The sequence below is a fragment of the Rhea americana genome, unplaced genomic scaffold, assembly GCF_003343005.1.
Source record: "Rhea americana isolate MKP2758 unplaced genomic scaffold, rheAme1 scaffold_59, whole genome shotgun sequence".
Taxonomy (NCBI): domain Eukaryota; kingdom Metazoa; phylum Chordata; class Aves; order Rheiformes; family Rheidae; genus Rhea; species Rhea americana.
Genome location: NW_028186745.1, coordinates 23,037 through 33,087, shown reverse-complemented (window position 1 = coordinate 33,087; position 10,051 = coordinate 23,037). Strand labels below are relative to the sequence as shown.

Sequence of the window (10,051 nt, the reverse complement as noted above, 5' to 3'; positions counted from 1 at the left end):
AAAAAAAAAAAAAAAAAAAAAACAAGTGATTTTGCTTACATAAATTAAAAACAACGCTGATACAGTTCATTTAAGTTTGTCTTTCTTTTCAGACAGAGGTGGTAGCAAGAACTTTCCAGAGTGCTCAGACACCTTGTCACAGTCTGGAGAAAACAGCTAGCCCCCCTGGCCCAAAGGGGAACGTCGCAGCCTCCTGCTTGYCCTCGAGGGAGGACCTGCGCTGGCCAGGCACAGCCATCCATCACCACACCAAGAACCCATCCAGACAAGCGAGCTGCTCCTAAGTTTGGAGTTTTACAGCCACAAGCAAAAGTAGGCAGGTTATGGGCTTTCYTGCTCCCCATCATCTCTCCCTCCTTTCTTTCTCCCTGCTTTGCCTCAAAGTTATGCTATTGGCATTTCTCACTGCATTATGGCATCTTTGGGGAGATAAACTCCTTGTTACTCAAAGCCTCCCTCTCCTCCCCCACCTCTTCTCTTTTCTGCATTTACAGCACACCCTTAGATTTCATTTTGCTTGGCTGATGGTGTACTTCATTACTAAAAAGAAGACCTCTTTAAGAGGTGACAATTATCATCCAGAAAGCAGTAATGCAACTGCAACCAGCAATTTGAAGACCCAAAAGTAAGCGTGGAGAGCGCAACGGATGCCGCAGAGGTGGCCCGCCCTACCTACAGAGGCCAAGCTTTGCAATCTCACCCATTACTTATTCCAACCAACAACACCCTGACGATACAAAGATCACGCTACACGCTTCAGAAAGCCATCCAAATTCGCTTACATCTGTCACTGTCATTTTGGTCAGCAATGGCATCTTCCAGAGCGACAGACTTTGGCTTCTTTTCACTGCTTCCTTTCAAGTTTTCCCAGTCTGCCTGGCTGAATCTGCAGACCTCTGAGTCTTTGGTAGCTGTTTGGCCTTCTCTCTCTTTCATCTCCAACTCTGAGAAGCGCATCATTGCACGCTAGAAAGAGAATTGATATGAAAAGAAAAGTCTTGCGATAAAAGCTACTTCATTTACCTTACCTTATATGAAAGTATTTCCCAAGAAAAATCTGCTCAAAATCAAGGTTTGAGATAGGTATCTAGTGTAAGAGTTTAAAACACCTGACTTGTAAAACAGTATAAAAACTTCTAGTATCTATATGCAAATATCCACACAATTCTTTCATATATATGTATATATGTATATATAAATATATATATATATAAATGTATACTGTATATAAAAACAAAAACATTCCATTTTGGAGGTAAAAAGAGACAAAAACAAAAACAAAAAAGAACACAAAACTGTACAATGAATAAAGACGACCATGGCCCACAAACTTCCCTTTGTGTATTTGGAAATGAAATTTAACTCAAAGGTTTATGTAAGAGTCTAGTAATAAAAATTTGAAGAACTGACCTCACAGTAAGCAGCAGGTAGACATAAAATACTGTCCTCTTGTAATCCTTCCATCTATGTAATTAAAATGGGCACTCAATGGATCATTTAGATAATTTCATCCATTTTTATAAGCATAAACCAATTCTTTTCTTAACAATGCAAAACAATTTGGCTTAACTCATCTGTTCATTAAAAGTAAAATACCTTAAGGATATTTGTATACAATATCTGTCTGCCATCCCTCATCATCAAACTTCAATACTGCTTCTACGCTTTACTACGTATTTGCTCGGTGAAAACGTTGCACAAGACCCACTAGCACATGGCTGCTATTCCTGTCCRCCAAACGTCACGTTTGGCATACTAATCAGAACTTCTGGATACGCTTTGCTATCTGACAGTACCGGCCAACGGAGAAATTACAGCAATCGCTAGCTCTAACATAACATGCATTCCTTTCTGACTCCCCTCCGTAACTCCAGAAACATTTAATACATACATTAACATTTTAATCACATCTTATTAAAAGCCCTTTAAAACTTTCTAGCGAATACATAAATAAAATCCATATATATATTATTATTTACATAGCCTAACTTTAATTAACAATTTTGTTTTGCCTTTTAAAGCCATTTCTGACCAGTATGCCCTAAGCAAAAAAGTCTTAATTCCCCACCTGCGTTGCTTAAAATCAACTTTAAAGCTTGACTGCGACTTACAACACAGAAATAATTAAAAAGCGCTTTGGCCGTTCAACCACGCAGACTCACCTGTAACGCCCGCTGCTCTCGGCTGAGTTGACTGGAATCTGCGTACAGTTCGGTTGTGACACACTTGAATCGATCACCTACATAACCAGCAGAGTTTGCGATTCTCTTTGCCAGTTTAGATGGCTTGGGTTTCAGTATTTTGCCATCCGCAGATTCTGCATCATCAGTCCCATCTTTGGTATACGTCTGATTAGTTTCAATACCCGACTGCGTATTTCCCATGCAGAATTGTTTTGCATCGTCCTGCACTTTGCCAAAAGACATAGCTGGGCCATCGTTCTCGTGAGCCGTTTCCAAGAAAGCAGAAGGCGGCTGAACTGTTACTCTCTCTTTATTTTGGCTTACAGACAGATCTTCTTTCCTTAAGCTGAACACTGATGAACTCTGGGCTTGCTTAAAATTATAGGTTTCGTGAAGATCATTATTTCTCCCAAACTCCTCTCTCATTACAATAAAATCCCTGTGCTGAGGCGCTTGTTCTACCTTGTGCTTTGTAGGGTCATTAGTCTGATTACTGCTTTCAGCGACAAAGCCGGGTTTTGTTAAATTTGTTTCACTTTTAGCATCTTGCTCGTCTCGTAAAAGGTCTGGAAAGAGGTGTTTGTCACTTTTGGCAGAGTTTTTACTGTGGCTGGAGCTTTGGTGCAATTTCACGTTCTTGTCGTTGGGTACTTCGAAATGCATCTTCCCACTGGGTTCRAGGAGCTCTGGCAACCTGCTTCTCAGAGCTGGATCCTCGTAGCGGAGCCTCTCGTGAGATCTYGACCTCCTCTCCGATTTCTCGTCCTTGTTCATCTCCAAAGCCGAATGCTGCAGCAACATGGGATGCACCATCCCCATCCCCAGCGCGTCCTGGTAGGTCATGAACTCCCCCCGTCCCGCTGGCAGGCTGTAGGGAAGGCCAGGTTTGGGAGCCAGGTGTCCGGGGAAGAGGCTGCCGTTGGGCAATAAAACTGGATGAGGATACACGGGTCCTTTTCCATGCAGGGATAAAGGGCTTATAGCTATACCCTCCGGAACCGGATATGGGAGGTAACTTCTCGGATAGGGCAAAGGTGGAGAGCGGAACGCCTCGTTTGGTGGCAAAAATATGGGGCTCGATGCAAGGGCATTCTCATTTGCTTTGAAATTAGCTTCCTGGCTACAGGATTTAGTCACTTTATTGTTATGCTTTGCCGCCGCCGCCGCAGGCTGCCCTATATGCTGTATGACAGAGGCGGTACTTTCCGTGGAGCTCCTGGCGGTCTTAGTGCAATCTACGTTAGCGTTTGGAGCCGGCGACGCGGACGCCGGCCGCCCCCCAGCTGTTACAGACCCCGAACTGCTGSTGACAACTGCCTCCGTGCCGCCCATCCTGGGGCAAGACGAACTGCGCTGCTGCGGTATTACCCAGTCTAACGCTTTGTTTTTCAGCTGCACGGTTTTTCCGCTCTCCTCGTTGGGACTCGGGCCAGGAACAATCCAGGAAGACGATGCCGTGCTGATTATTTCAGGTCTATAGATGGGACAACCGTTTCCAGGAGAAAGAGTTTCTTTCTGAACGTCGCTCCCAGGGATGAGCGACCCGCCTCCGGCCCTGCTGTGAACCAACACGGTCGGCGTCATTTTTTTAATATGGTCCGATTTGGTGGTTTCTGCATCGACAACTTTTGCCGACAAGTCTAGTGGTTTGTCCGTGACATCTTTGGTTGGAGTCTGCTTTTCCAGGAGCGGGGGCGACCTGCTGTCCTTCCGGTCGTGACCGGCTTTCCGTACGTGCGGCGCAGCTTGCTGGGGGATTTCGCCAGCGTCGCTCGTTTTGGGGAGCTTCCCGTTAGGCAGCCTCGAAGGCGGGAACTCGCTGCTTACATTCATGTATGGCTTTGGGAGCGTAACCGACGGCGAGGGAGACGTGGTGATTCTGGGGAAGTGTTTGTGGAACTCGGCGTAGGCGTCCCCGACCTGCGCTGGCAGAGGAACGCGGGGGGACGGCCGGGGCGAGTGCGGCAGCAGCAGCGCCGGGTCCGGCGTTATGTTCGTCGGAGCCGACTTGGCAGCGGAGACCCGGGGCTGTTTGCTGTTCTGGATGTGCGGGTAGGCGTGCGCGTCAACGGGGTTGCCGGGACTGACTCCCATCTTCCACGACAAGCTCTTGTCCGGACAGTGCACCAAGGGCGGGATCGCCGGGGACGCCGAAGCGGCCGAGATCCTCATGGGCGACGCGAGGGACGAGGGGATGTGGGGGGTGACGTAATGGGAGGGGGGCAGGTACAAAAAACGTTCACCGTTCGTACACACGGGCGAGTAAGCCAGATGTTGCGGTAAGCTGTAAGTAGACTGCTGAGGTAGCAACGCCTTGTACATGTTTAACGAATACTTATTTGGTGAGTCAAGAAAAGGGTATATCGTGGGTGTAGCACCCTCCATATACGGGTTTACCCAGGGGAGCCTTAGGTAACTAGCACCATTGACACCGAGAGGACTTTGCTTGTCACCTGCGGTTCTGTCCAAACCCAGCGTTTCTCCCGTCGGGACAGAGTTTTTTTGTATTCCAGGTGGTGTTTTGTATATAGCGCTGAAGCCGTTTGGGGCTTTCCCAGAGACGGCTGCATTTTCTACTGCTTCAGAGGGGTTAGATTTAAACTGTATCTCAGGATTTCTTTCGGGAGTAAATCCAAGACCAGCTATAGAACTTGTAGCATCCCGTGATTTTTCCGAGCCAAGTCCGCATAAACTGGAATAGACAATACTGCTGGGGACTCTGAGTCCTTCTCGCATAAGTCCAGACCTGTCCATACTCAGAGCCGCGAGACTGTCAATGCGATGTGCCGTAGTTGCATCCACCTTCACAGAACAAGAAGAACGTTACTTGCACGTTTCGCTAAAATACCGCTACKCACTCACGCGACAGACATGCTCCGATTTTGAAGAGAAACAACAGCAACACAAATACACTGTCCACTGTGGGGAAAGTACAGTGGGTTGATCGCGCGGGGCAACATGAGAACAGGAAGCTACAGAACAGTATGTATCACCACAAATGTCAATGAAAATCTTTCTACRTCCAAAATCCACTGTCTAAAAGCAAAGGCTTGAGGACCTATCCAGCCTAGATGCCGGAACTGACGATCATCAGTGGTATTGCTGCCGCTCACAGCCCCGCGCTGCGGCTGCCTCGGACTCCTGGGCCCCAGCCAAGCGAGAGGACATGGGCTGGGGATGTGGAGAGCAGAGCTGGCAGGAGGGTGGACGGGGAAGGAGGGGAAGCCTCTCCTCCTCCTCCTCCTCCTCCTCCTCCAGGACCTCCCTCCTCTGCAGCTCTGCTTTGGGGCTGGCCCCCACCACGTGATTCGCAAGGTAAGTTTTCTTAGCAAACAACACGAAGGAAAAAATCCGCCGTCCCTCGATATCTCTTTGCGCCAAAAAATCCGCCGAATCTCTTTTCCGCTCRCTGCTCCCTGTGTGCTCTCGAAGGAGGAGAAAACTGCCAACTTTGCTAAAATGATGTGCAYGTAATGATGACACGAACTATTCTTATTAGATACATTGGTATGCTACATGACATTATCCAAAACGGAGCAAAAGTGAGAACGTGATGTCATATGACAACATACACCACAAAGTCAAGAGATTAACAAAATAAATAAGCAAAGTCCAATTCTACTGTTTCATGGAAACAATTTGTACGTGCCCAAGCATAGTCAGAATTGCAACAGAAAAGGTATTTTAATCATTTCCCCAAACGGATCATCTAATAGCAAGGGAGGGGACTGGAGCTGATTCAGTTTCAGCTACTCATTTCTTACCACACTGTGATTCAGGTGATTTTCTTCCCTCAACTCCAGTCTGCTTTTCGGTGCATCGCCATCGTTAACGGGAATTTTCCTAGGAAAAAACACAACCGTGCTATTTGCAAACATCCCGTGCATTTCTTCTCATACGAGATTATATCACCGCCATATTTTGATTTCCCTTGGGAAGTCCCACAAGACACCGCATTTATCCTTCTGTGGATTAACACACAGTGACTATTTTAGAAAGTAAGGGCCATCTGGAAACAGGTATGAAGTAAAAAGAGTTTTGACACTAAGAACACACCGAGTACATTTCTGAGCAACCTCACCCACGGAGAGTGATTTTTGCTATGGATTCCTATTTTGCCCCTCTTCCCCGCCCCCCCCCCTCCAGGAGGTAATGTACCATTTTAAACACACCCTATTCATGTGCCATCCACAAGCACTGCAGAGGAGAAATTTAAAACACATACGCACACCAATATCATACAAACATCAGCTGTTCCATGCTAAAGAGGGAGCTGCACATCTGTGCCACACCAGTGTTGCAGCACTGGGACTTGTTATCACAGAAAGCCCTGATAAAGAATATATCTTRGTGCCAAATTTCAAATCCCAGGAATAAAAATCGCTGACATGTAGCAGAAGGAAAGTTTCATCGTTACCCAAAAGAACTCCTTTCAATCAAAGTACTTAAAGGCACATCATCACCCTAAATCAGCAATGCAATTTTAATGTATTTGCTTATTCATTTTTAAAAGATCCACCTTTCCTGCAAGTAGCATGTAACATTATCACACCCAAACAACTGGGAGGGAAGCTAGGGCTGGAGGGTGGTGAAGGCAGAAGATGTTTGGCTGTCTTCCTTCAGCTTGTGTGTGCAAATGGTTTTCCCTCCAAAGACCAAAAACTTTCCCCAGCTTCTGTGAGGCTTTTCACACAACAGTGAGAACACAGGCTCAAAGAGGAGACAGAAAAASACTGTAAAATCACACAAAATGGGCACAAAGAATTGAAAGCGTACCTGAAACTTTTGCTGAGTGTTGTTTTGTTTTTTAAAAAGCTGGATTTTAAAGGAAGAGGACACTGCCAAGCGCCTGCATCACCCCGTTGAAAATTATTAAATAGTCTAATTTTAATCATCAAATGAAGAGTATTCAGAAGAAAAAAAGGCAGAGACAAAGAGAAATTCACTTCTCGGAGATGAAAAAGCCAGTGTCTCTACTACATGGGACAAGCTGTTTGTTTGAAGGCAGAGAACGCCAAGTCACATGTATGAGCCCTCCTAGCTTAGTTAGTAGAAGAATATACTTATGGCTTAATTCTCCTTCCTAAATGCGAAATACCAAATTAATTGTAAAAGTGCGTTTAAAGGCTGCATTGGGGAGTAATGTCTTTAAAGGGCATCCCTGCTTCACTGACCCAAGTTGCCTGCTAAATAGTAAATCACTGTGTGGTCTACCACTCTTGGGCACGTCTTGTTTTTCTCCACCACCATCACTGCCTGCCTCCACCTGGGACTGGCCTCGATGCACGAGGGCAGCTATCAACTCTGGCATTAGGGAAGCGAACGAACTCTGAAACCTCACACGGCAGAATTACGGCATGGTTTAACTTGCCAGAAGCTTAAATATTTACCTGTCTTCATTAATTCCACACATGCGGACCCTTTCATTGCTCATCCAGCTATGAACATTGCCATACAGGGGAGTTGCAGAAAGCATGACGTCTTCTTAAAAATCGCTGCTTTTCTTCACGGTTTTATGTTCTATTAAAAAGAAAAGAAAAAAAAAAGTAAAGTTGAGCAGATTTGTCTAGGAGGAAGTGCAAACATCACAGTGGAGCAGCCAGCCTCCCTCCGGGTAATTAATAATGAATGCAGGATTGGTGCGGGGAACGAGCTGCCTAAGTTAACCGCTAAGGGAGATACCCGGCAATAAAGGAGCAAATTGAGGGCATTTATAGGTCAGAGGAGATGGATCTTTTCCCCAGCGCRCATCCAGAAAATTAAGAATCATTCCAGGCTATCGACAAATAAAAGTTCCTCTGATGCATTTAATTTGAACAAGAAACGATTCAGACGGCCAAGTACATACCGGTACCCAAACATCCATCTCGCGCAGCCTGAAACAATGACGGGAGATCCTGCGCGCTGGGCGAACGTTTGAAACTACGCTCGCACGCACACACGCTCACAAAAGACCCGCGCTAAGAATGCACGGGAGCAGGAAGTGCATTGCAACAACAGCCGCATGCCCTACGCATTCRCGAGGCTGATGCTTGCTGATAAAGCTCTTACGTGAAGACTTAAAACTGCAGAGGCGCTTCTACAGACGGGATCTAAATAAAAACCTCCTCTTCAGCGTCTGCACACGACTAACTTGGAGAAAGGGGTTAAAAATAGTAAGTGGGTTGGCGAGCTCCCCACCCCTTGATTTGATTAAGCACCAAGCCCTGGTGGCTTCTGCATTGGAGCTGCTGCTGCTGCGAGCGCTTTCAGTAATTCAATGACGCCTGCTCACTCCAGGGAAAGAAATCATTAGCGGGCTCGCTGGAGAAGTATTAGCAGTCCGAGAGGATCGGCGCTGTGTGCAGCCGGAGAGGCAGGTGAAAGGTAACCGCAATTTCGCGTCCAGCAACGGAGGGGGAATGCTTTTTCCTCCTCTGCACCTTTCCTAACGCCATCTCCGCTCACATTAAATTCTAGTTTGCTGCGTGAGTGAAGTGTCAGGACAAGCTGCGTTTTATTAACAGGATTATCGCGGCGCATGATTTATTCCAGTGCAAGATTTTAATTGCTCTTCAGAGGTTGAGTCGTTTCTTTTGACTGAGCTTCAGCCTGCATCCTGCTGCTAAATGCTGGGTTAATAAGTAGGGGGAGCCTTTAATGCACAGGATATCCCTCAGCTCTTCCTCTCTCACAAAAATAGAAGCCTTTAAGCGGGAGGCATGATACTCCTTTTACACACACACAAGCCAGTAACGGGTGATTGACCACTGGGAGTTTAATGCATAACGTCTCCCAAAGCATACATGCTTCTCGAGCAAACTCATTTCCTTTGTTAGGCTACAAAATATGCAAATGATCRCTTTGGCATTTAATGGGGAAGAATCCCAGATTGTGCGTTTAACACAATACTTCACACACGTTCGGAGAGATTTAAGAACTAAAACGGCAGGAAAGCCTTGTTCCCGAACACTTTTTTCTCCCCTCAGAGAGGCCTTTTGTGCAAAACTCCACGTCTGGAACAAATGTATATTAATGAAACGGCATGTTGACCCTCCTCTCTCCAGAACAGTTAGCTTTCCATAATGAAGTCCACAAAAATTGCAGCGAGGAAACAAAAACCTGCGGAGATTAGATACTGCGCTATCATTCAAAAGGAGTTATTTCACTGGAAAGATGGTTTCTGGACAGATTTACTGTTTTCCAGATGCGCCGCTCGTAATGTTTTCAATAGAGGCAGCAGCAGCATGGAGAGAGTGATTTAGGGTTTTACATAAGGCTAGTAGCCGCCCCGTGCGCTGCCTCATCCGTAAGGAATGGGCACCAGCTCCGCGGAGGCAGCCGGGCCTCTCCRGCACCAAGGGCCCGCTGCTTTCGCCCCGTTTCCCTTCAGGGGCGCGCGAGGCCAGGCAGGAGCGCTCAGCGGAGGGGGCCGCGCTGGCGGCCTCGGCGGACGTGTACCACCGAGATAAGGCGCCGTGCCCGAATTGGAGCCGGTCAGTCCCCTGACGTTTGCAGATAACGCAACGCCGAAGGCGCGCGGGCAGGGCTGCAAGCGCCGCCAGCTGCGGCGGGCAAGCCGGGGGCCCCCCGCTCACACCGCGATCCCGGCAAAACCGCAGGGCCCACCCGCAGCAGAGCCTGTGCCCACCCACCCCCCTCCCAACCGCGACCTGCCACCTCCCTCCCCAAAAAAGCCGCCCCTGGGGGCGCGCTGCCCCGCGGAGGCGCGTACGCGTTTATAATCGCCGCCCTGATGAACTTCTTGTGAACTGTTTAAAAGTGGAGGTCTGCTGAAGGAGCAGCGGCGCCACTGCCAGCCATAATTTCATTGCAACCAGCAACAGACTTTTTAACTCTTCGCACACCCCTCTCCTCCTTTCCCCCGC

General features: G+C 47.5%; 1 protein-coding gene across 5 annotated transcripts in view; it reads right to left on the bottom strand.

Moving 5' to 3' along the window:
* BCOR (BCL6 corepressor) overlaps positions 1–10,051 on the bottom strand; it is a 58,548-nt gene that overhangs the window by 31,461 nt on the left and 17,036 nt on the right. For 3 of the 5 annotated variants that reach the window (XM_085319455.1, XM_085319457.1, XM_085319459.1), the window contains exons 2-6: positions 7,574–7,703; positions 5,948–6,026; positions 2,163–4,985; positions 1,411–1,464; positions 783–966 (exon numbers count right to left, since the gene is read on the bottom strand). In XM_085319455.1, the coding sequence (XP_085175581.1) occupies positions 783–966; positions 1,411–1,464; positions 2,163–4,985; positions 5,948–6,026; positions 7,574–7,659 (3,226 nt within the window). In that variant the 5' untranslated portion in view covers positions 7,660–7,703. The remainder of the gene's footprint in view (positions 1–782; positions 967–1,410; positions 1,465–2,162; positions 4,986–5,947; positions 6,027–7,573; positions 7,704–10,051) is intronic. The other 2 variants (XM_085319456.1, XM_085319458.1) reach the window with 1 other exon arrangement.